General features: G+C 38.0%; 5 protein-coding genes across 15 annotated transcripts; 2 read left to right on the top strand and 3 right to left on the bottom strand.

Moving 5' to 3' along the window:
* Positions 1-325: 325 nt before the first annotated feature.
* On the bottom strand, positions 326-3,876 carry LOC105454170 (rap1 GTPase-GDP dissociation stimulator 1). The gene is made up of 10 exons (XM_011696597.1): positions 3,449-3,876; positions 3,201-3,338; positions 2,852-3,085; positions 2,495-2,661; positions 2,155-2,386; positions 1,828-1,974; positions 1,353-1,748; positions 1,117-1,249; positions 786-1,051; positions 326-682 (listed from the first exon to the last, which is right to left on the bottom strand). Exons 1-10 carry the CDS (start codon positions 3,453-3,455, stop codon positions 531-533), a joined length of 1,872 nt encoding a protein of 623 aa, XP_011694899.1. The 5' UTR covers positions 3,456-3,876; the 3' UTR covers positions 326-530.
* A 195-nt stretch (positions 3,877-4,071) lies between these two features.
* Positions 4,072-6,929, top strand: LOC105454169 (transmembrane protein 242). Of its 3 annotated transcripts, none has more exons than XM_011696594.1 (3): positions 4,072-4,223; positions 4,821-5,197; positions 5,599-6,929. In XM_011696594.1, exons 1-3 carry the CDS (start codon positions 4,154-4,156, stop codon positions 5,602-5,604), a joined length of 453 nt encoding a protein of 150 aa, XP_011694896.1. In that variant the 5' UTR covers positions 4,072-4,153; the 3' UTR covers positions 5,605-6,929. The 3 variants fall into 3 exon arrangements, with proteins under 3 accessions (XP_011694896.1, XP_011694898.1, XP_011694897.1); XM_011696596.1 differs by lacking the exon at positions 4,072-4,223 and adding an exon at positions 4,286-4,354; XM_011696595.1 differs by lacking the exon at positions 4,072-4,223 and adding an exon at positions 4,363-4,506.
* A 1,947-nt stretch (positions 6,930-8,876) lies between these two features.
* LOC105454168 (elongation of very long chain fatty acids protein 6) lies at positions 8,877-15,964 on the bottom strand. Of its 5 annotated transcripts, none has more exons than XM_011696588.1 (3): positions 15,375-15,964; positions 11,839-12,199; positions 8,877-9,760 (listed from the first exon to the last, which is right to left on the bottom strand). In XM_011696588.1, the coding sequence occupies exons 2-3, from the start codon at positions 12,162-12,164 to the stop codon at positions 9,211-9,213; spliced, it is 876 nt and encodes a 291-aa protein (XP_011694890.1). In that variant the 5' UTR covers positions 12,165-12,199; positions 15,375-15,964; the 3' UTR covers positions 8,877-9,210. The 5 variants fall into 5 exon arrangements, with proteins under 5 accessions (XP_011694890.1, XP_011694894.1, XP_011694892.1 ...); XM_011696592.1 differs by lacking the exon at positions 15,375-15,964 and adding an exon at positions 13,934-14,041; XM_011696590.1 differs by lacking the exon at positions 15,375-15,964 and adding an exon at positions 13,812-13,927.
* A 227-nt stretch (positions 15,965-16,191) lies between these two features.
* Positions 16,192-18,721, top strand: LOC105454167. Its single transcript, XM_011696587.1, has 2 exons — positions 16,192-16,409; positions 16,970-18,721. Exons 1-2 carry the CDS (start codon positions 16,308-16,310, stop codon positions 17,873-17,875), a joined length of 1,008 nt encoding a protein of 335 aa, XP_011694889.1. The 5' UTR covers positions 16,192-16,307; the 3' UTR covers positions 17,876-18,721.
* Positions 18,722-19,694: 973 nt separating this feature from the next.
* LOC105454163 (spermine synthase) lies at positions 19,695-25,744 on the bottom strand. 5 transcript variants are annotated; one of them, XM_011696577.1, is made up of 8 exons: positions 25,510-25,744; positions 24,713-24,999; positions 23,484-23,592; positions 21,464-21,586; positions 21,244-21,398; positions 21,080-21,169; positions 20,776-20,967; positions 19,695-20,494 (listed from the first exon to the last, which is right to left on the bottom strand). In XM_011696577.1, exons 2-8 carry the CDS (start codon positions 24,992-24,994, stop codon positions 20,348-20,350), a joined length of 1,098 nt encoding a protein of 365 aa, XP_011694879.1. In that variant the 5' UTR covers positions 24,995-24,999; positions 25,510-25,744; the 3' UTR covers positions 19,695-20,347. The 5 variants fall into 5 exon arrangements, with proteins under 5 accessions (XP_011694879.1, XP_011694878.1, XP_011694875.1 ...); XM_011696576.1 differs by having other exon boundaries at positions 23,484-23,595; positions 25,510-25,743; XM_011696573.1 differs by lacking the exon at positions 23,484-23,592 and adding an exon at positions 22,274-22,385 and having other exon boundaries at positions 25,510-25,733.
* Between the last annotated feature and the right edge of the window lie 344 nt (positions 25,745-26,088).

Genomic DNA, 26,088 nt, shown 5'->3' with positions numbered 1-26,088 from the left:
CGAATGCACTTAAAAAACAAAAAATCTGATTCGTTATCTCTGATCTAATCATTTTTCTTCTTAATACATGTATTAATATTCACGTATACTGACAAGTTAATTAATCACAGATCGAGTGGATCGGAGCTTGATTTGTTGACGTTATTTCCCGCGCGTACGATCATCATCGATATTTTTAAATGGCGCTAACATTAGACAATCCATGCAAAGGGAACGTGCGTTTCTCGCGAATGTCGAAGCGACTGACTGCTCGCGCTCAATTCTCAAATCGCTTTCGCAAATCGCGTTCTTGCGAGAGAAAATCAACCGCAGCATCAGCAAAATATGTACATCAATAGAATATATATTTCTCAATAAATAAAATATGTTTTGCAATCTGTGGATGAAGTTGGGGATGATTTGGTCATCGAAGAAGTCTGCATTTTTTGGTTCTTTGGAATGATGGAAGATACAAACAACAGTGTAGGAATGGCAGCGCACAATAAGAACGTGGAAGGCTCCGGAATTGCTCGTCGTCGTCGTCGTCGTTCTCAGTTTGTTCCCAAGGCGGTGCCCTGCAGCGCCGCTCGCAAATTGGTAACCCGGGTCTGCAGCTCCGCGGCGGTATTTTCATTTATGTGCGGTTGCAAGAACTTGCACGCGTTGGCCAATCCGCTGCTCTTGAGATGCTCCTTCAGTTGGTCTGAAAAAAACAGACGGCGCGTGAAACTGTAAGATCGTCGGACGGATCAAGTAACAGCACACTCCTTCCCTTCCTGAATAGATCGAATCCTCGAGATACATACCTGATTGCAGAACGCTGTCGAGCAGCGACAACGCGTTCAGTACGATGTGCACGCCGAGATCGCCGGCGCGCGCGAAGAACTCGCACATGCTGCGCCCGAAGCCCGCTTTGATTAGCGGCTCTTCAGACTCCGCCGGGCAGATCCGCGTCAGTATCGTGAGGCCGAGAATCGCCTCGTTCTGCATAAGCGCGTGTTGCGCCAGAAGCATGTTCACCAGGTGACGCACCGCGCCGTGTTTGATAATCGACAGGGCAATCTGCTTGTCCCTGAAAAGTGTGTGTAAATTTTCGGAACTTGTGCCGCCGTTGAGCCGTCGTCGAGAGGAACGAACCTGCTGTTGTTTATCAGCCAGGCGATCAACCGATTGGCTTCACCCTGGACGCCAGGGTGGTCGTCGGTGCCGCACCACTCAACCGCCCGCTTGATCAGGTCCTCCCTTCGTCCCAAAGAGATCGCCGCTTCCTCTAAAAACAAGCAATAATTATCAGCCTTAATTATCGCAGAAATCATTCTGTATCACGATGAATATTGCTTTCACTCTCGAAAGAAATTTACGATCTCTCTTACTCTGGCCGTCTATGACTATCCTGAGTGTGCCCAGCAATTTGAAAACGACGGGGAAGGTCGGGATCTCTAGCATTGGATAGAGCACGTCGATCAGACCGTCGGCAAGAATCAGCGACTTATTCTCCGCGGGTATAACGAGATTGCGTAACGCGCTGAGCAATGCGTGCTGGCATCTGATGTCGCCGGATTTGCTGCCATTTTTCTCGAGAATCTTCAACAGCTTCCGATGAATGCCCTGCTCGACCATGCGCTTGCAATGCGTGTCGGTCCGCGCGACGTTTCCCATAGCCAGAACCGCGGTGATCTGCAAGTCTTCGTCAACGCTCTCCAGCCATTCCACCAGTTTCTTGTATACCGGGCCCTTGCTGTCGTCGTAAAGGAAATTCATGCTGTCGTCTAAGCGCAAAGTCGTACGTTTGTTAGAGCCGATGAGACATATTGCGTTTGAATTTGCGTTTGAACTCCTGGGACTCACCTCCAGTTAAAATCAAGACGATCACGTTGCAGGCAACTTTGAGAATCGATCGGGTTTCTTCGTCGTTGCATTGCGGACCGTGTTTCTCTAATAGTTTCAGGAGCAATTCGCACACTCCTGCCTTAGCTAATAACAGCTTCGCTTTTTCTGTTGGAGAATTATATTATTAAATCTACCGTCCGATTCGACTTAATTCGATTGCACATTTAAATCCAATTTACTTAAGTCTACTTATACTGAAATATTTAACCACCATAATCCGAATTAATTAACTTCATTTGCACAATTTAAATTAATTTAATTTCAATCATCAAGTCATTGGCTTACCGTCTTCCGCTTGGCCGTGCAAAAGCTCCAAGCACATCTCGGACAGCTCGGAGGAAGTGTCGCTGGTCAGTATATCAACCAGAATTCTCGTCAATCTCTCATCGAGAAATATAATATTGTCATCGTTCAATATGCCAAGGATGAGTAACACGTGCACCGCCGCTTCGCCACCGGTAATTCCATCTTCCTCCAAAACGCTGCAAATGATTGGTACCATGTCCTCCTCGAGTGCCTGGTGAAGTATATCTTAATAAAATTATCGATTACCGTTGCTTTCCATTTTGCAATATCATTGCCGATTGTCGACCGCAACGTATAGATATATTTTCAAAACATTTACCTTCCTGTACAGCGCTTCTTGATCCACCAAAAAGTTCAGTAAAAATCCAGCAGTTACATTTCGCAGAAAGCTGGCACCTTCAACGTTACCTAAGGCAATTCCCTTCTTCAGCAGTGCCAGGATTACTTTCAAACCATCCTGCTCCCTTATTAGATTTTTACCGAGCTCTGTAAAGCAAATTGCTTATCGTTAGTTTTTCAATAATGAAACAAATACATTTATAAATATTCAATATAAGTAAATATCTCCCTATATGTATCAAAGAAAAGCTCTGAAACACTTTACAACCATCATTATTCAGAAACAGATAATTACATAATATAGATCTTTTTCACATAAATATAATATTGTAACAACCGCTCTCGTAGCAGATGTTCCCTAGAGCTCTGGAAGTCTGCGTCAATATGTCTATGTCCTCTCCCTTTAGCAGATTAATCAGTGCCCGTATCAGCTCGAAACTGGTACATTTCTCCCTTCCCCGATCAGTCTTCGCGATCTCCGCAATGGCTTTCGCGGTCTTCGCCACGATCTGTTTAGATCTGTGCCCGAGCAGGGTCAGGAAGACTTCGTCGATGACCAGCTCGGTGGTCTCTGGAATCATACACGTCGCCAGTTGTCAGTAATTTTCGCCCTATACGCAACGTGCAATGTACTGCAGCGCGTTTATCGCAGATTTATCCATCCAGTCATTTTTTTTTCTCTTTACCTCCGATCGAAGTTTTGCTGACATTCACCACGGAATCCAGTATCTGAACGACGTTGGGGCATTCCTCTTGCGAGGCCTCGAGCCTCACGACGCATTTCAGGTCGTCAACGAGCTTGTCGATGTTATGCTTCGCCTCGCCTGTAACGCGCGACGTCGGGAGTTACATCTACGTATGGCCTTTTCGAAAATAGACAGACCTATATCGCGCGAGAAGGGGGATGCGGTGGAACGCGACGAGGATGATTTACCTTCCATCTCCGTCCTCCAGGCAGGTCCGCGTCGTCGAATTCGCAGAGCTCGTACTGCGCGGCGATGCTGCCCGCGTATATCGCCACCACCCGCGCGATCCTTCCACGAAAAAAAAAAAAGAAAAACAAAGATCCCGGCGATCCTTATTTCAACGTACGATCGACTGCCTCTATTCTAAAGTCATTGTAACTGATTGTAAGCCGAGCATCTTCTCCGTCCCGAGACCGCCTCCATTCAGTCACCCTTGTTATTTCAGTGGGACATGCGCAAAACGAGGACGTCGTCGCACTCGTCGCGCGCTCTTTTCACTTACTTTTTCTCACTCTAACGTAGTTGGAGTGTCCATTAGGGAAGCCGCGAGCCATATATCGTTGGCGTTGGAATTGGAGTAGTTGGAGTATTCACTGTCACATGTGGCACAGGTGAATTATCTCGTGTGTCATGTGCCACATGTGACATGGAATTTTCAAATCATTATTATGCGATTTTTTAAATACCGGGTGTCGATATAATCACGAGCTACTTTACCGACAGTCCCGGTGTTACCATGCGCGTAAAGAAAGTTATTTTTTTTATGTTATTACCAACTGCGCCGGTATTTATACGAGGATCGCGAGGTTTAGAGCTTCATGGAGCAACCAGTGTGCTTGGCGCTTTAAAAATGGCAGACACTATCGGCTAATTCGATTCCTCCAAGTAACACAATGGCAGAGTCGAATGACACTGTGGAAACTCCCGCAACGAAGTCCGCGAAACGGAGGAAGAAAATTTATGGTATATGTTATTCAAGAGTAAGCGTATCGAGGAATATTCGCTCGCGTAAATATTGCTCGCTGCAAGCTAACCTCACTTTCTCGAGTGCTGCAGTGCGCTCTCTGCTCTGCTGTTTGACATGTGTTACAAATGTATAAGAAGCTATAAGTTGTTTGTAGAAATCGATTCAGCCTTAATTTTAAATGATGCTAAATTGCAATAATCTTTGCACAGCGTACTTTACATTTAATATGGAATGGGAAGCTTCTGAGTAACCGTTTCAAGATGCCAAAATATTTTGGCTGTGAGCAAATGCTTTCCACGACTGTGCGAAATTAATATTTCAATCTTTCTATTATATCTGATAGTTATCGCACTGCAATAATTCTATCTTTCAATAATAATTATTTTTTATTATATTCAAGCAAACTTTAAAAAAAATTTTTTTCTATTGACATTTATGCAACATATTAAGGTTTTCTTTAATAAAATAATTACTATATTTCTGATTTATACTTATTTTTTATCTAATTATTTGCAATGATGAAGTAATTTTTTTCTATCGATATTTATGCAACATAAGGTTTTCTTAGAGTAAAGTTATTACTATTTCTGTAGCTGCAGTATTTCTGAGCACCGTCGCGAGTATATCTGCCCTCGCTGGATTTTCCAGGGCAGTGGCGGTAACCAGGAAGCGAGATCCAAAACATTTTGGAGATGGAATTTCTGGTATAAAAGGATATCATGAAACTGGAGCCTCATTAGCAATAAGAGCCCTTGGCTGGGGCACAATTTACGCCATCACAGGGTGCAGTTTATTTTTTTATGGTATCTGGAAGCTCTCCGGCGCCACTAATATGGAGGAATTCAGATTCAAGATGGGATCCCTGCTACCAAGGATATCTAAGAATGATCCACCCCAAAGTAGAACGGAGTTTGAGGGTTTGACGGATCTATTGACATATATTTCTGAAGATTGGGAACGGAACAAGGAGGTATAATTAACTCAGCTGTTAGATATAATAGACATTTTAATCTTTCTGGAAGTTCAAAATATCTTAAATACCAGAATAGAAATATTGGGGATTAATATATAAATTTATATGAGGATATAGAGAAAAACTTCTCAAGTTTTTGTAAATTCTCAATCCTTTCGAATTACTTTGTACAATAAAATTAAAACATTGAGATTAGATCATCGAGACTATTTAATAAAAAATGTTTCACAAAAATTTGAATAGTTTATTATCTAGATTGCAGTTTTTTTCCTCAAAGTGTTTTCACATTGGAGTTTAAAGATTAATTTTTTTAAACATCAATTTTTTGATATCATAAATATGTGGAAGTCTTTTATGAACATTTATAAACGACGCGATAATTTCGTTTGTTTTTGCAGGAATAATGTATTCGTCATATCTTGACCGTACCGATCATTGTTGACACTTATTGGCATACGAATCGCGTAATCGTATGACTGGGAATCGTACGATTGGGTCACGCACGGGTTTACTGCATGCATGAATAGTAACGCGAAATAGCAAATGTTGAAAGGAAATGCCTTGCGAAAAGAATGTTTTGCGAAACTGTAAATTAAATTGATTACCGCAAGTTGACTTGTGGAGAAAAACCTTGTATATTTATTGTAGTTAGTTTTATCTAATAAAATAAATTACGAAGCGTTATTTCCTTCTCGTTTCGCAGAATAATGACGCACGACACTCAATAATTCATATAAGCCAAATCTTTTCTTTATCATCTTGATATTATTTGCGATAGAGTGTATGTGTATGTGTTAAATTTTAAAGTATTTTTATTCCACTCTTAGCCAAAATATTTAATCTGCAGTGTTAGATTTGTTTTTTGAAATATATTATTACCCTCTCATTAGTTTTTATTGAAGACTTCGCCGTGTTGATTGAAAAAGTTTCCATCAAACGCAGCGCGATATCATTTATATCATTTATTATGTTCTCTGTACATGATAGATTTAAAAAAGAGATCAGGAACTTATTAAGTATGTAAGATATCTTGTTCGTTCTGATGATGAGATAAATCTGCATAAACTTGTTTTGATAAAGTCACGTAATGCAACAGTTCGCACGTTCTGTTGTAAAAAAAGAGCAATGCATATTTGACGAATTTTGCATAATAATAATAATAATATCGTACGACGAAAAAATATTGATTATGCGAGCACGCTGTTAACGCAAGATAAATCACGTTAGAGGAACGTGAAACTTGATACGCACTCGCGTGTGAAAAGCGACGTAAGATATAAAGGTGATTTTGAAATACGGAGGATTACGCAAGAGGTGACGATTTAATAGTAAACAATCAGCGTTGCATATAAAAGTGCACAGTATAATTATTCAAGAAGAAACATCAAGTTATATTCATGAATGCAAAATAGCAGTTGCTTAATTTTTCTGGACTCGTTACCTATCGGAAATGTGCGTTATTGAAATTAACGAATCAAGACCATGAACTATGAACTTAATATTTATAAAACATGAGCGATTGTTTACTACATTTTATCGCGATTAAATGACTATGATTGACGATTACGATCAAATATGTATAACGTTATATTACAAGCGATAAAAAAATGTTTATATACATAATTGCAGAATTTTTAATTTATGTACAGAATTAAATATTCTTCCTTTCAAAGTGCTTTACGTCTCTAAATGTAAAAATACAAAAATATAGAAATATTGTTATGCGATACGCGATAGTTATAGCTTACAATTTTTTACACAATAAACCACTAAAATTTTATTTAAAAAATTTATATTGGAGTCACTGATAAATATCCGTAATTGTTTATGTAAGACTTGAACTTTTCAAGAACGGTACATTTTAATGCAGTTTAATTTTTTTGTCCTTTTTTATACTTTCTGCAAATTCATTCTATGAATTATTTAAAAAATAGATTGTTCGTACGATCATTAAGGACTCTACGTCAGGTACATCTTCAATTAATTCAATTCTTTCGTTAATTCTTTCGACCTCGAAAAATAGCATCGAGCACGTTTCTCAGCACATTCCTCTACGCATTATTTAGGTCGCGACTTTTACTTTGACGCGTTAAATCTTTATTATTTAGATGACGAAGAAATAAATAAAATAGTGAAAAATTCTTTCAAAAAAATTAAATGGATCTATAGGAATTATAAATTAATGCTGCCCACAAATGGCCGCGTTCGGGCTATCAGCACTAGTGCGTCATTTTATCTTTAACATTATTAAACATAAAACAAGGGCAAAATGATGCAATAACTGATAACACGCTCCGACGCACGCTTGTGTCACGCTGACACTTAAAACTGACTTCTTTTTTTTTCATTTATGAAATTTGGGTAATTTGATTATTAAATTATCGAAAATTATATAGCGCGCTTTCGCGTTCACAGGATTTATAGCTGAAGCGATTTCGAGGCAGGATGATGGAAAGTAAGATGTAGAATCTGGTGCCGTGTAGGATTTGTAAGAAATTATTATTTACACGTACATGTGTTTTGGTCTTATAAATTATTATTAAATAATACCCAGTATATATATATAATATATATTCAATTGCAAAAGAGACATATAGATAGTAACAAAAAAATCATAATAACAATTGTGCAACAGCCGGTCGGACCTGAGAAACGCGCGCACGCTCGCCTCTCAACGCGTTCCATAGTACATGCAAAAGTAGCTCTTTATTAATTACATGTAAAAAAATGAAAAGAGGAGAATCGCTATGTATTTCCTCCCCCGAGCAAACGTTCTGCTCCTTCTCCTCCTCCTTAGGATGCCCTCCGTGCACAGGCGGAGGGTTAATTGGCTATGGATCCTCGATTAGAATCTCTATGTATCCTACGACCTAAGGACCCGGAAAAAAATTCTATCCTAGGATCGACAGACCGTAGGATCCTACAGATCCCATGAAATATGAATCCTAGATGTTATAGACTCGAAAATTTCATAAATTCATTGTTTCACGAATCCTATAAGGTAGATCTCAGGATACGTGCAAGAATCCTGAGAAATACGTATCATAAATATGCCTTAGAATCTATGGGCTCGGGAGGACTGACTGTGATTTCACAAGTCCCGTCTTTACGAGTCCTAGGATGTAAGGATCCTGAGAAACATCTCACCCAAGATCTATAACCTTTTTAGGACATACGGCTCCTAGAATCTAAAAAGAGTTTAAGAAATATGATTCCTAAAATTCGTGGACTTAAGATTCGATGGATGTACGAAATCCTATGTACGAAACTAATCTAAATTCTTGTCTCAGACATATTTACAAGTTCTAAAAATTTAGAGCTCTGTACTTTAGGCTCTATCTATCTGTAACTTTATATTTCAACATCTTAATGAACGTAACAATTTCTTCATATCTTAGAATGTAGACTCCACAATACAGTGGCGGGTCTATAGGTTCCCGGAGGCCTAGTATCCTCCGGAGGAGCTAGTATCTCCCATCTTAAAAAAAAAAACCGCAAATAATCGCACATTTATTTATTATTAAGGAAATTAAGATAAGACACTTATGCCAAAAATCACGTTTCAAAAAAATATATGTATACATATATGTATTCAAAATTAGTGTTATATTTAAAAAAATATAGATTAACATAAATAATTTCAATTGACAACATTGGAATGTACAATTATTTAACAAAACAATTTTGAAATAAAAAAAAATGAAAAAACGATTATGCATTATAGTTAAAATATCGCATCACAGTTCATAAAACTCTAAGTTTAGCGATAGTATCCACTGAACACGTGAATCCTAGAAGCCGTTAAACCCTAATATTTTCTAGTATAAATAGATCCTGGATGTATGGCTACGTCGACCAGCGGCGTGAGAAAGAAACAGAGAAAGAATTAGAATAGAGGAAAGTAAATAGAATTGGGTAAAAAAAAAAAAAAAAAATAAGAACGGGAAAAGGGGGGAAAGATAGGGAGAAAGAATAGGGCGTCCAGGCGCCCTAGTGTGCCGCGTAGCGCCTTAATTGGCTTTGAGCTTGTCGTTATAGCCGATGTGACCGGGTGCGCTATTGGCGAAGTGCTTCTTGTTCTTCTTTCCAGCCAGGTACGCCTTATGGAAGAATTGCGCGAATAAGACAAAATAGCTGAAGTACATCGCGAAACCAATATGGATATTCATGCGAGTGATGTTGCAGTCCACGTTGCCGCTCTCCAGGTATTGATACGCGGATATGTTGATAAAGCAACCGATCACCATTTGGACGAGCTGTAGCGTGGTGATCACCATCGAGATCGCTTTAGGCGGCCTGTACCGCATCGCCTTCAGAGCGTAATAGCTGTACATGATCGAGTGGACGCAGTAGTTCATCACGACGTACCATCGTGCGGACGCGGTGTACTCCGAATACGAGAACCAGGAGTACAGCAAGACGGTAATGTGGTGATACCAGTGCAGGAAGATCAGCGGCTGTTTGCGTAGCACGATGAAGATCGTGTCGCCGAGCTCGGGTAGCTTCGACAGCACGAACATCCACGTCCAAAAGCCCGACACGCAATCCTGCTCGATAAAACTGCAAACAAATCGACGATTTTTTATTTTGTAGAACATTCTCAGTTACAAATTTTTCAGGAATTTGCAAAGAAAATTTTATGTCAATCCTTCTATTACGTAATCATTTGTTCAGTGTCATTATTTCTCGTTCCAAGAAAATGATGTCAAGATTCTTTATCTTCACTTCGAAGAAAATTGATGCAAATTTATGTTAAATAATTCCAAAATAAAAAAAAAACAAATACGAAAAAGCAATTCAAACAGAGCAAAGATATATTATATATTTATTCGCCCACTAGTCGCCCACAGTTAGACATGATTTGTAATATTTAATAACGCATAAAATATTATGCTGCAAAAAATTAACTTTTTTCCGATACTACTTTAATTCATTACATATAAACCTGCTGCAAACTGTATAAAAATTCAAACTAAAAGTGTAAATGGTATGTTTTAAAGTAATTTAAAGTATAAATTAAAATCAGCTAATTAAAATATTATGTAATAATATTATGATTTTAATCTTGGATTGAATAATAAATTGCATGTGGATATATAGTACAAAAAAAAAACAATCAAGAGAAAACTATAAGTAAAATATCTTTCGAAACAATAATTTTAATCGCATTTAAATCGCAGCGATAAACGCTACACAAACACATTTAAACAATATGTAAATATATAATATACAAGTTGCTTATGTTAAAATATCAATTTGTTTAAATTTTCGGCTTGTGAATAAAATTGTATTTCTTTTAATATAAATAAAAATCTGAAAAAAATCATCAAATTTTATATTCTACTTTATTCATAAAAAATTTAGATATTTATTGGTTTGTCATATTACATATACGCCACAATATACGTCATTCTGCTAATCTTTTTCGCATAAATATTCTATATTTGCAATTGCGCATGTCATTTTTTATATTTAAAGCTACAATCACACGTAATGTAAATGCGTACATAATCAAATTTCAAAATCAATTTTTTTACAAATAAAAATCACAGAAGTGTATAAAACATAAATTTAATTTTATTAACAATAATAAATTTTAAGACTCTTCAAATAAAAACAAATAGGTAACAAAAGGCACTAAGAGTCAACACGCAAAAAACGTTGCGTTAAAACTTCTAATTTATGGAATACAACTTTATTAGAAGTTTTAACACAACGTTTTCTGCGTGTTGACTCTTAGTGCCTTTTGTTACCTATTCATTTTATTAAATGACCAGAACAGAAATTACATGCAATTAAGTTACAAATAAATAGCTATAAGCAATTAAAAACAAGCATAAATATAAAATTCCATCTAATAAATCATGAAGATTGGCATGTACATATGATAATTAATACGTCCATATATTATATAAAAGTCTTAAAAACGGAAAATTATTAATATTAATCCTAATTATTTATTTAATCTTTATCTTAATTATTTATAATTTTGACGTTATATGATTTTAATTTCGTATAATGAATTAGAGTTCTCGACTTTAAATTTTAAATTGTCCAGATTATTGTTAAATATGCCATTTAAATTTAAAATTATTTCTGTATTTCTTCCAACGTTTTTAAGTTCGTCATATTGGTAAAATCGTAAATAATAAAAAATTGCAGAAAAGAAATAAATAATAATTTTAATCTAAAGAAGATATTAATTTCTTCAAAATTATGAGATGTTTATCAAATTTATCACGAATGGTATCGAATAAAAATTGTTTATTGATATTTGTAAAATTTTGCATATTTAATGATTAAATCACAAATAATGATAATATAAAATATATATGCGTATTATAAACATGAATTTTATGATAGATTTACGACTTTGAAGTTTATAACTTTATTTGCTATAAATATCTACATAAATTAATCTATATCATTAAACATGCATTATTATACGAACGGATATTTTCGGCAAAAATAAGATACCACAAGTATGTATATATTATTCTTTCATTCAGTTATAAAAAAAAAATAGGCATTCATTAATGTTTAGTTAGTGTCAACTTAAAGCTTCTATTACGAAAATATTTATAATAAAGATTCGGGGACATCAAGCTTAACTGTCTATCGAGTTTAATGAAACGTACCTTGGTATACAAATGCTGTGGAACAGTCCGTGATGCTTGAGAACGTGTATTAGTTCGGGCGCCGTTCTAGTGAAGCCGATGATAGAAAAGCTAGCCAATAGCGTATTCCAAAGACACAGTATTCCCCTGAGTTCGAATCTGGGCCTGCTGGCCATGTAGTGTTGCAAGCCGAATATAAGGATCATATACAATCCGCAGTAATAGAAACCGTTCGTCCAATTCTTCACCATCCATTGCTTGGTCTCGTGGTGGCTGAACGTCTCCTCGAAATTAAAAATGTAGGAATAATTCGGGAGAGTTACCTCCATATAGTCCACCTTGTTCATCTTTGCGTTTCAGGTCGATGTCTCGGTTGGCAATTCTGTAACAGACACGGATAAACAATAATAGTTTCGCTGCCGAGTTATTTACAATCGTGAAATCTCAGAGTCGTTAGAAAAGAATTTGGTTTCTTTTTCGAATTCAAGCGAAATAGGCTTATGACGGAGCTTGAAAAATCCCGAGAAATTATTACGCGTATAATGTAAATATTTATACTTTTTAACGTCTTCGCGAAACGTCTCGTCTTCTCAGAGCTCGTTGAATCATAAAATCGATCCCTAGAACAATCTGATCTTATATTTAAAATTACGATCTCAAGTATGATCACGAGATTGCCACGAGATTATTTTATTGGCTGGACGAAATTAAGCTCGGACTATGGACAGTAGTCTGATTTTATATTATAAGTCGTCTCGAATCTGATCTTAGACGAGCTTGAGATTTTATCCTGAAGTCAATGAAATAACCGTATCGGTTTCACGAGAGATCGTACTTAAAATGATATCAATCATATTGCATTTAATGTTATCTCCAATGCGATCTCCGAGACGATGATGCACGGTAATTTCATTGACTGATTTGGGCTGGTTTTTTAGACTGGACTTAAGATAATTACCAAACAGATCGGACTATGGTCGGTACACAGTCCGCTCTTACATTTAAGTATTAATCTCAAGCAGCAGATTAAGCTAATTATTATCTCAAAACGCTGCACAGTAATTTCATTGGCTGAAAGGGATCTTACGACCACTTCAGCACCAAGCACGATCTTTAAATTCAAGATCGGACGATCGGATGTTCATGGTCCGATCTTATCTTCAAAAAAATCGATCTCATATTCAAGCCTGATTACGAAGTCTTAAGACTCCGTCCAGCCAATAAAATGATCGTACAGTGTCTCGAGATCATGCTCAGAATCATCTTGAATATATATATAAGCTCAGACTATGAGAGCATTTCATCTCTTATATTTATACGTATACACGATGTACCACCTTCGGTATTTTGAAATGATGGGAAATAAAAAATCCATATGTATATTCTGAATCTTTTTATCCTAAAGAACAAACAAATTTCTTACGGAAAAAATTATCAAACTTTTGTATGAGCACTTTTAGTGAATTTCTTTGTCTGGATATACTCGTCAATAATGTAATATTAATATGTCAAGGACATAATTTATCATCCAAGATGCCAAACGATGAATGTCTTGCTCAACGGAATTTTGCAGGTCGTCATTGGCAAGTGAACTGCGGTATAACTAATGGCATACCGCAGTTCACTTGATGTGAAATGGAATACTAGCCCGATATCTTCCGTGCTGCTCATGCAGAAGTTTGGTAACGCGTGAAAGTTTGATAATTTTTTTTTTATAAGAAACTTTAGTTTTTATTTATGATAAAAGTATTCTTTATAATAAAGGTATTTATAATAAAGGTATTCTTTATAATAAAAGTACCTACAAATATACACACCTACGTACATGTGTTTGTTTTTCTTATTTTAAAATTTCTTATTTTAAAATAATTCTTTATAATAAAAGTACCATACAAATATATATATATATATACCTATGTGTGCTTGCTTTTCTTTTTTATTTCAAAATACTGTATTTCACACGTCGTGTATACACTCTGCATATTTAAGATCACCTTAAGACTGGTTAGGAAAATTTCAGCCGACGAAATGATCGTATGATGCATCGAAATCATACTTAAGATCTTAGACTTAAGATTGTACTTTGAGTACTGCTCGAAAAAAAAAAAAGCGAGACCTGCGATCCTCCAAACGTCGTCAGGCCGCGCAGCCGCGCCGCGCACGCGTGAGACACGAGCGCGCCAATCCGAGTTCGACTCTTGATCTCACGCGATGCACCGATCGATGCGTGAGCGAAGGCCGGGAATCACGCCGCGGATATACATACGCGAAATGTTTTACAATGTTACGAAAAATTCCGCATACGCGGAAAGATTCGTTTCGTACGTATAGTTCATTATTATACATACGTATACGTATAGTCTCTGCCGTGTATCGTATTACATAAGGACGGCATCGAATTTCGTCCGCGTGATATCGAAAAAACATCGGATAATTCACGCAAATTGCACCGGCGGCGATCGTTAGAATTATGTCGAAAATGAGACTGTCGCCAGTCACGCGAAAGACACCAACGTTGACGACAATTTAGAAAGATTACATCATTACCGTGTCTCCTGCTATTGGGAAAACTATGACGTTTCGAGTAATAAAATTGCGCGAACGCGACGAAAATAAAATTTCCGTTTTAAAGAAAAAGGATAATAATTCCTGTGCTTTAAGAAAAATACATTATAATTATTCAATCAAAATAAATTTCCCGTTCTCTGCAAACGCAACATAAAGCTAAGTTTTCTGCGCTGAGGAAGAGCAAAAAAGCCAAAAATTTTTTCCAAAAATTTTTGAAAAAAAATTAAAACTAACACTGAAATGATATTATCTACCGTACGATATAAATACTGTAATAAACTTCATACAAGCTTTAGACGTGTCTAACAATAAGCGTCGATTGTCTCTGATAACAGAAAATTACAGCGTAAATACAACAATTTCGAGCGTAAATGATTATCCTTACTGGTATTTTTAACGGCGATGTCGAAATTGGCATGCATAAAAAATGATTTTTTTTTTCACCAATTTAATGTGTAGCCGAATCATACAGCATTAATAAATAGGTTGTTTACTCCGTCTTCGGGGGAGTAAACCCGAGTCAACGTTCGACGTTGAACCGCGCGTGAAATCGCGCGAAGTAATACAGAGACGGAGAGCCCTCGTGAAAACGGCTCTCGCTTGCAAAAACGCGAGGAGACACGCGCAAGGAACGTCGTCGTCTCGCCGTTCTCTCCGCACGGTCCTAAATACATATAGGCGCGACAAGATGTGCGCGAGGCATTAGCGCGCGCGGCCTTTTTTACATCCAGGTCGTGCCTGTTCGGAGGTGCGCTTTCTGTGAATGATTTCCGATCGGCGCGCACACGCGCGCACGTCGATCGGGTGCCCACGTTGCACGAGTTGAGGAGGAGAGGTGTCCAATTCTCGTTGAATTTCATTCAACCCATACACGTATATATACCCTGCACATATACGCGCGGTGCACGCAAGCGCGCTCGCGCATTTACACACGCCACACGCACACACATACACACATGACATACACACAGGCAGGTAGGCGTACATACCTAGGACTGACGTTGCACCTTTCGCCAATTTTTGCAGAGAGTCGTCCAGCGAGGAAGCGTTCGAGGCGGGCGCGCCCGGCGTGACCGTCGTCGCCGTTCTCTCTGGGCCTACACCCGGCTCCCCCGAGTTGTCAAACGTCAAAGAAACGGGTGCCCCGGGGCGGCCGCGAGCCGGCGTATTCTCGACGTGGGCAAGGCCACTTCCTACTGAAGCGAGAGAGCCCACCGGGCGTCCGGTAGGCACACCGGCACCTTCGTGATACACGAAGTGAAATCGATAGATAAACAAAACGCGGACACACGAGAGGGGCAGTACTCTCGTCGTCGTCGTCGTCGTCGTCCTCGCAGTCGCGTCGCGCAGTCCCTCTCGTCGCTCTCGTGACTCACGGATCTCTCTCTCAATATAATTCCACCGCTTCCTCGCTCTTTCCGGATCTCACGAGCGATTTCTTGTATATACATACATATACACAGTATATGTATATATATGCGTCTGTGTGTGTGTGAGAGTGTCCTAAGACGCGCCGACGTACTCGGAGTACTCGATCATACCCGCACACACCACGAAGACAAGCCGCGCTATGCCGCGCGAAACTGTCCGCCCGCCTTCTTGTACCCGTCTTTGCACCGCGTACGCGCCGCGCATCCCCTCCCTGCACCATGCCGTCAATCGCTCTTTCGCACCGCCACTACTATACTCCCGTGTTCCACACCCGTGACGCGCGCGCCGATCGCACAAATGGCGACATCTGTCCGCGTATCGGTGCAACCAAAGGCCGAACTCGCCCGCGAGGCGCGTCGGTAATGCAGCGACCGCGCGGATCGGCGAGATTGATGGCGATCGCGACGGTGTTGTTGTGCGACATTGCAATGGCCGTGGAGCGTCGACCGTCGGGCTCGTGTTTATGTCGTTGAACCCGCGTGGTAGCCGACATGACAGGCAAGCAGAGTCAGCCGGATGACAGCGAGGACAGTCAGTCGCGAATTAAACTGATAGCGGACAAGCGCAGACTCTTGGAGGAGAAATCCGCTCAGGTACGACACTCGAGTCCCCTCCCCGCCCTCCTTTCCCCTACGTGTATATACAGGGTCTTGTTGGACTAAGCAACGTATTTTTTTTTTCGTTGCACTGCGCTATCGCAGCCCATGTATTTACTGTCTTCCGTTCGTTGCTAAAAGAAAAATGATAAACAATGTGACGGTGGGACAAGAGCTGCGCCCACTGTGCATGGTATTTAAAGTATGTGACGGTACAGGTGATGTGTACTTTTAAATTGATATCTCTATATATAGATACAAGATAGGAGCGTCTAGGAATATCATTCTTAAATTCTCGAATTTGAGTTTATTTTATGCGCAGGATTAAATTTTATGTGTGCGAAATATACAGCTAATAAAATCATTCGTAAATATGTATAGAGAATGGAAAAGTGTAAAATAAATTTTCATTAAGTTGATGAATATATACATAGAATATCTTGAGAGAAAATTCTGTAAAAATATCAGCTTGTTATCTTGTGGTAAATACTGCAGACTATTCTTTGTTTCTGTATATGTAATCATAGAAATTACGTAAGAAAAATTGTAATTTGCAGACTGAGGCGGAAATCAGAAGCTGTTTTGAAGATCTGACAAAACTCCTGCGCTCTAGAGAGAAGCAGCTGCTGCGCCAAGCCGAAGCCGTTCACAAGCAACAGCTCTCGCTAATAGAAACTTCATTGGACTTCTTACCGTCGTCGGTAGCGATCCTGGACGACAGGAGCGAGTTAGAAGAACGGATACGCCGATTCGGTAATATCGAGACACATGGAGCAAACGGTATCACAGTAAAGGATGCGGAGCCGTATAAGGTTGTAGAGTATCAGGATGCCAATAAGGATCACGTTAGTTTTGACAAATCCATCACCAAGAAATCAAACCAAGATGCCAGAGATCACCTGCCACGCTGCAAGGATTTTGTATCCGACTACAGGACCGTGCGTATCTCGAGCCTACCCTCGACGTTCCTCACCGATAATCAGCTGCGGGACTCGCAGAACGTAAAGGCGACGAATGCATTGAGGATCTTCAAAGACCTGTCCATATCGAGATGCTCACCGCTTCTAATTATTAAACGCAAACTCGGCCTGACACACGTATCCTTGGACGGGCTGCACGCTTTCGACAAGGCGTATTCACGGGACGTGCCGTCCTTCGAGGTGTCGTGCGAGACCGCGGAATCGTGCGAGCTGGATGCGTCGACGAACGAGGTGACCGAGACTAATTCGCGTGAATTTGACAAGGTCTCGGACCTTCCGAATACGAATTTTCCGGAATTCCGGGATAATTCCGAATTGATTGGACGTCCGAAGGAATGGCAGAAAAACTGTAATAAACATCCTGTACAGGTGCAACAATGGTTGCAGCAGATACTCGCGGAGACCGAAATAGAGCCTGCGATTCACGAAATTGGGCAGTTTTCAGAGATATCCAAGGCGAAGCTCTTGCGTAACGAACTATAATATTCCTATTCGTCGAGCGAACTACAGACATCCTTACATTGTGTTTCAATTGGGGCCAAAGTTTCCAAAACGATGGAAAACAAACTGAAAAGGCTGATCTACCTTAGAAAAGAAAAAAAAACTGCATGCCCGATACTCTTAGTTTATATAGTCTCCTGTAAAATAGATTCAGAAAGATATTCTCGCATTGTAGCTTTCCCGTGATCGCAGAGGAACGTGAGAGAGGATACCGAATTTGAATGATAAGGAGAGAAAGAGAAGAGAGAGAGTAAAAGATTTATTGTGTACATCGATAAAACTTTAGTACCTCTGCCACAAATGCTTAATGTGGTATTCCTTGTTCGAATACAACGAATACTTCGCCGTTCTCAAAGCATCAAACAGATTGATTTTAGATTTTAGTGCCCTTTTGAAAAATGTGTTTGAAAAATCCGAATTGTATAATCGATAAGACTGTGTTTTTATTCTACTAAAAACATCGCGTATTTATTTTACCGTGTATAAGGTTTTAATTTATACAGAAACACACTAGCTATGCTTGTTGATCAACATATTTTGACAGCATAATAAATGAGTCTTATTGCAACGATTTCTTCGAGTGATATCTTTTTTATAAATAAAAATTCACGATTGTACGATAAGATTGTTGTAAATAATTAATCGATTTAACTCATCGTCGTATCGTAATTCCAACCCTTTCTCATCACTTACATTACTAAATTGTGCGTATGCTTATAAATGTAGATTCTGCGATCAACTGATTCATTAAATGTTCAATATTTTGTAGATGTTAAAATTACATCAACTATTAGCAGAAAGCTATTAAACAGAAGCAATCTTGGATTATTACTTGTTTTTGCATTTTATCTGCTTAATGCTGTTAAACGAATATGTTAAAATGTGTTTTTATACACATTTAATACTATCAGAAAATAATATCCTGAATAAATTAATACTTTTTTTTTACACTAGGAATTAGAATTCCTATAATTAAATCGAAATATTCGTCGTTATTTTAAATAATTTTGTGTGTTAACGCATTTAATTTCTTATTAATTTTACTTCTTTAACCCTAAACTGTATAAATCTGACATGTACTTTTTATCATTAAAACAGTATGAAAATGACAATAATTTTAGACAAAATCCCACGGCTAAAAGTTTACTTCAAAATAAATTCTAATTTTTTATTGCGATATATCGATATATTATATGTAAGTTTATTAGATTAATACGAAAATTTATAACGGTGCAAATTTATTATATCGATATGCAAGATGTTTTATACTGTTTAGGGTTGATCGAATGCATATATTATATATATATATTTAATCAATTGTTCAAATCAGAGGAAAACGTTTGTTAGAAAAATAATTTATCCCGATATAATTGTATCGTTCTTACATCGAGCCTTTATAAAATACAGAATATATTTATTTATATATGTATATATATATATGCGATATATGTTATATCGACATATACGTATTAATATACAAGTTATCGCGGATAAACAGACTAACCGCGATAAAACTATTTAACAAAAATACAAAGAAAGGAAAATTGTAGAATAACATGCATCTATCATTGCTGTTAATCCTTTTACCGTGGTCAGAAATATTTAAAAAAAAAAGGAAACGTTTAAAAATATAAAACAATTAAAATTTTTTAATATTTAATAATATAATTATATATATTAATAAAGGATTAACAACAAAAATTGATCTTTGTATTGTTAGCAATTACAATACAAAAAAGAAATAAACTTTGCGACACTAATTTTTTTTCCTATGTTTTCGTATATGAAAAATCAAACATCAGTATTCGAATATTTCGATGAGATTTTTTTGTAAATAAGACAATTTCTTATTTGTGATATTGAGGCAGCAATGGAAGAAATTATATATGTATGTAAAATTATTAGGTATTTTAAAGTGCTGTTGAAATTGCACTTCAAAATAATGGTATCTATGTAAATTTATCTCTGTTACCAAGACAATTAGATAAGAGCTTAGGCGAAAGTTGAAATATGATGGCCTCGAAAATTTGTTAGGAAAATATATTTCGACGAGAGGTAAGATTCAATTCGAATTAAATCTAATTCTAACTCTGTGCATCCAGAAGATGATAAAAGAGATAAACTAAATCGAAGTAAGGTATTTTATCTCTGTAATATTATACATTATAAAAAGATATATATTCTTTTCTCTATTGCTATTTAGTGTTTTGGATTCATCTTCCAACACTGTCGTTACGCCGACTAAAAAAAATTCTTTTTGAAGAGAAAAAACAATCAATAATTAATATGTTGCGAAATGAATTAATAATAGTTTGATTCGTCTCAGGAACTAATTTCATTAATTAATAAGGCTAGAACTAGGAAGTAGAGCTTGGGTCATAAGACAGGCAGCAGGCTGTGAGGAGGCCGGTTTGTCAAGGTCCTCCAGGTTCTGCCCGAATATTCTCTGCTCCATCATTTCAGTGAGACTTGATAGAAGATCCAGTCCTCGAAGAAAGATGGGACGAAGGCGTGATCTTTAGTGAATGTGACCGGCATGCACAACTGCGACAGGACTTCCTCATACATCTTCAAGGATTCTGGACAGGACGCGCCGTTTCCCTACACACACACACACAAAATTAAAATAAATTAATAAAAAAAAATAAATTTATATTTACATTAAGATTCCATATCTAAAATTTTGTTGTTTTATCAATAAAGCTAGAAGTATCTATTAGCTTTCAATTAAAGTTAAAACTATTTTAGTGCATAATACAATAGATAAAATTACTAGAGTAGGCTTTTTAAATCAAACAGATGAAATTACTAGAATAGACTTTTTAAATCAAATAGATAAAATTACTAGAATAGAATTAAATCGAGTCAAATCAAATACTCACATGCGTCATATACTTTCCGGTAGACTTCAACACCTTCATGGAAGAGTTGAGAATTAATCTAATAAAATCCCAGGCATCGCCATGTGGCGTTGTGCTAATAGGAATGTCCGTCAGATCGCCGAAAACGTAATCAAATTGTCGTCCTTCTTCGATCATATGAGCTAACGCTTTCACACAATCACCGACAATGATCTGTAAAGATTATCATTATTATTCTTTTTATGAATCTAAGGTCATGAGAGCCGAAATTGAAATGTTTAAATTTGAAAATGTTCGGCTCTTAGAATTTAAGACCAAGCCTTACTTCGTAATTATCGCCCTTTCTCTTGTCTAGGCAGTCGCCACATATGCTCCGCATATGTTGACTACAGGCTTTCATAACGATGTCATCGATCTGCAAAAAAGAGGGATATAAGAAATGGATGGTACACTCCCGCACGTATTTCGCGTGAAATTCAATTCACGTACCTCTAGCATCGTGACAAACTTTGGCTTCTCTTTCAACAATTCCCATAATAGGCCGCCGTCGCCACCACCGAGTATCACAATCTCCTTGCCGGCGTAATTCTCTTTGCCTCGTTGCATCAGCGTTTCCGTATATATAAGATCTGCCTCGGACATGTCTGCGAGTAAAGAATTTCTAGTAAGTTGTAAATAATATGCAAAGTTGTGGCGTAATGCGACTTACTTTGCAGCTCGTCGAGCACCAGGAGATTGCCCAGCGATTTGGAGTGCACAATTTGTACCTTCTGATACGGTGATCTGGCCTCGAACACGAGCTTGTCGATGTCATATTCCAGCAGTCGCTCGTCTTGAATAAGGGTAATCTTTATTGGCAATACACACGTCGCCATCTCGCAATAATTAGTTAATTTTAAAAACATGCTTCTATACATTAAAAAAAAAAAACATTGCGAAGAGAGTAGAAAACAAGGTATCGGCAAGGCAAAAGCTGATAACACGCATGGGAACGTTAGCATCATAACCAGATGAAAAAATGATGTGAGGTAGTTGTAGAAAGATTAACTATATTATAAAAAACTGGGCGCTTTGTCATGCAAGAACAGAACAAACAATGTCCTCGGGATTAACGCGAAGAGACGTTCCAGACCGAACCGAGCCGAGCCGAGCGCAGATGTTTGCATATTACTGACTGAGTAAGATGCGTCTAGAATCATAGAAATCGCTAAGACTAAAGCTTTAAGCCGTGAACATCACATTTCAAATCGCTTATTATTCGTAGCTCTCGATGAGTTTTCATCTTAAACACGCTTCGTATACACAACTTTCGGTATCTGGGTCTTCCCATTCGTCTACACATTCTTTTCGTAAGAGACAAAGCTGAGAGATGTGAGGACATTTACAATACTAATATTTACGAGTCGGTGTACAATATTAATTTTTCCAATTTCGATCGAGCCCCTTAAGTACAAGCAGTTCCGTCGTAAGAGCGGCCGTTAGCTGTGGTCCGTAAACATAATTATAAATAAAAACTCACCGGCGGTAGGAAAGTATCTCTCAAAGGGTCCACCGCGTTTAATTGGAGTAAGCGTGTGCGACCGTGTAGCGGTTGCTGCTGTCTGCAACGCCGCTTCCAATTCTTTGGCGAACTACCCATAACCGGCCATCATCATCATCATCACCATGACCATCATCACCATCATTATCACCATTGTCATCGTCATCATCATGATTATCATCACCATCATCATCATCATTATCAAGCCGAACCAATGAGAATTGAACAGAACAAAGACACTATCTTGTAAAACGGAATCGCTACACTCCTTGATGTTAAGGAAGCTAAAAAAAGGTGTTAAGATCTGGCAAGCCATGATATATGGCAAGGCTATATTTTTATCCAACAAAATACGTAACAAGCGGTAAAAAAAAAAATGAATCATAATAAAGGTAGGCTGTGTCTGTGTGTGATTGTATTATCGTATTACTGAGCCGTACGACTAAAAGTGACGATCCGAAAATCTACAGATCTAGGAATCCAATAATTTTAATATTTAAGAATTTACAAATAGTATACACATTTTGAAAAAGAGAATCAAACAAGCTATTCGTAATTACTATACTATAAAAATATTACGTATATGCTTTAACTGTATGTGGCAAAATCTCCATTTTTAGATAGTCTCGTGTTTCGCTGTATAGACATCTAACAGAATTATAATTTACAACACATAAGAGAGAAAGAAAAATATAATAGAATTCAACGATAATAATTTGTAACATAAGCTAAATTTACATCAGATTCTTTAACTGCCTCTCGATATAGTGAATCCATTTCTAGATTTCATAACGAAATACGTCCTGTGCATTGCAGCAGTCGCCTAAGAACTTTTATTCGTACGACCGGCGAACGGCAACAGAGAGAACAATTAATACAAATAAATACACATTCAAATATTATGTATTTGAATGAATGATCGAAACTTCTTTTTTTTTTTAATGAGTGAATTGAGTGCTGGGTAGAATTTGGGCTGAACGTAACAGTGCTGGGAACAAAATTAAGTCAGCATTCCTGGCAAGCGGCCTATCCTAAATATCTATTAGTGACAGTCAAATAGCGATATATTGTAATTCTCTATGCCAAATATTTCACGAAATAAATCTACAAGTATATGTAAAGTATGTAGTTGTGTTAGGAGAAGAGTAAACGAGGAACAAAACTTTTAACTTGAGGGAAATTTTTCTACCTGATAGTGTCAGATAGAGGTCATATATGGTTCCTCGTCTTACTGGCGGTAAACGCTTGCTGCGCTGGCTGTTCAAAGCCATGGCAACATCAGCTTCCAAGTATCGCCACTGCTACAACGTTCTGTCAGTTATGTCATATTTCCTACTTCCGTTGTAAAAAAAAAGTTTTCTTTTCTGTACTTCTTACTTTCTGTACAGGATGTTAATATTACATGGTTCAGGACTGACAGGTACATTTAGCGCTCAGAAACTGAATAAAGAACACTCAATCAAAAAAAAAAAAAACTTTTCTTACGTCATATGTATTTTTCATATGTATTTTTCTGTCTAGATATAACATATTTATTTCATCATTTTAGATACGATGAGATAATCATTTCCTCACTGGAATGTATACATTTTATAATCTTGAACACGTTTACTTGATAAATACGTTCTATACATTTCAAGTCGCTTCGTGAATAAAAAAATTCGTTACGTAACTTTAAGATTAACAGCATCATTTCTTATAATTTATCATTTACATAAGTAATTACAACTGATATTTTTATCTACATATAATTATATTTAAATCAAGTTGTATCGTTCCATTTATTTTAATTTATTAAGATAAAAAGAGAAAAAAAAATAATTAAATAATGATTTTATCTGCTTGGCCTTGGAATTGGCAATCTTTTTTCATGAAAAGTTCTCAAGAGCAATATACGGAAGAGATTAGTCTTAGTGATATAAGAAATCATACTGATATTAATCCTTGATAAAGGCAAGTCACACTTGCATTATTAAAATAGATAACTGGTTTTAACTTGGATAAGCTTGATTTCTCTGTACTGTATAAATTAAGTATTTTTTACTCAATTTAATAAGCCTGATTGTATCCTCTCGAGTTTTGAACCTTTGCCTTCAACAACCTGTATTTTACTGTTTCATGTTTTATTTTAGCGTTAAAATTTCATTTCAGTAAAGATTGATACGCTAATTACAAGTTAGGTTTGTCGCAATTCTCTAAATCCATGTTCGCTACTTTTTCTTTCTCTCTGAGAATCGTAATAAATTCTCATGTGACTTGGTTAATCTTTATCTTTCTTTAGCTTTATCATATTGGAAAACCCTGCCCTGGAAGGACGAGTGATTCTTTTCTTTTTTGTCCTCAAAAAGCGCCTAACGTTTCGTTCTTCATTGCAACAGATATTTTCTGTCGTTAGCAAATAATTTACCATTTACATACCTCGAAAGTTAAGAGCGCCTCCTGGTCGTCCTGCTTGTAATACTCGATGTTTAACGTAATCAGACCCTCTGTGTACCCTCTGACAGTGATCAGACTGCCCCGGGGTCCGGTATATAAAACGAGCAAACTGCCGTCGATGTTAGACTCTGTCAGTGGCTTGAGGCCGGCGAAATGTTCCGCCAGTACGTTCGCAATCGCCGATTTCAGACCCGAACGCTTCTCCATGTCGGCGATTACGCTACTGGACACCGTGAAGTCCAGGAGTACGGTATGGGCCACCATTGCTTCTGCAATGTACGAGCACAAATATGTAGGATGCAAAGTTAATTCGTAGAGAGAGAGAGAGAGAGAGAGAGAGAGAGAGAGAGAAAGGAAATTCGTCAATTTGCTTCCTACATCTGTAATAATATTTAATCACGGGCCGTATCACGCGGGCGATAAATCGCGTGCTTATCAGTGAGCCACAGTCAGGAAGGAAATTTTAACGTGCCAAGCAAAATATCTCGTCCCTTTCTTTCTCTTTAGCTTTTTCTACTTTCTACGTTACGATGCCCACTCGGGCGTGCACAGAGGCTAGTAAAGGCTAAGACGGCAGCGGACGGTCGCATGAAACGTCCTTAATGTCTCGTCAACGCGCTCAGGGAAAATACATTACATAATTAATCCCATAGAAAATAGGAGAGTTGCACGGGGAGGCCGCGGTGCGCTACGTGGCTTGACACCGCGTGTAGCCTGTGCCGATAATCGGCGCGAATGACTCATTTAGCCGCCGGTCAGTCGTTTTTGTTTATACTCACGTAATTGTGCGATAACGTTTATTGCTCGGCCTGTGTTCGGTGGTGTACGTCAGTGTGTTGCTCCCAGAGACGTGCAGGAATGACGCATGCACACACTGGCACGGGGAATTATGCGCAGGTTATCGGGTGCGCACGGGGATCTCGCGTGATAGGACTTGTCATCTGGTGTGGAGGACACTCCGACCCGACCCCGACGGCCGACACTCCAACGGAAGTCGTTCGAGACTGTCAGCGCAGATCGATACGCGTGTCCGCGCGACGTATCGATATATCTCGCTTTGAAGGCTGATCATATCTCTCTCTCTCTCTCTCTCTCTTGAGCGAGCGAGCGAGCGAGATGCAATATAAAAGTTCATTATAGTCATTACACGTCGTAATTACAATATCGAGCACTACTTTAACTGACAGACGCGATATTTTTCCATCGTTTTATCGCCGATAAAAACACGGTCGGACCGTTTTTGCCGCTTTCGAGCGATACATTGAAAATAAACACCTATCACCTTTTTATGACGACCGTAAAATGTATCGCAGATTGGAAAAGTCGCGCGAGCGGAAAAATAACGTCGAGTTATATAA

The sequence above is a fragment of the Wasmannia auropunctata genome, unplaced genomic scaffold, assembly GCF_000956235.1.
Source record: "Wasmannia auropunctata unplaced genomic scaffold, wasmannia.A_1.0 LD335988.1, whole genome shotgun sequence".
NCBI classification, from domain to species: domain Eukaryota; kingdom Metazoa; phylum Arthropoda; class Insecta; order Hymenoptera; family Formicidae; genus Wasmannia; species Wasmannia auropunctata.
The sequence above is the reverse complement of the archived record's forward strand: the minus strand, read 5'-3'. Positions and strand labels throughout refer to the sequence as shown.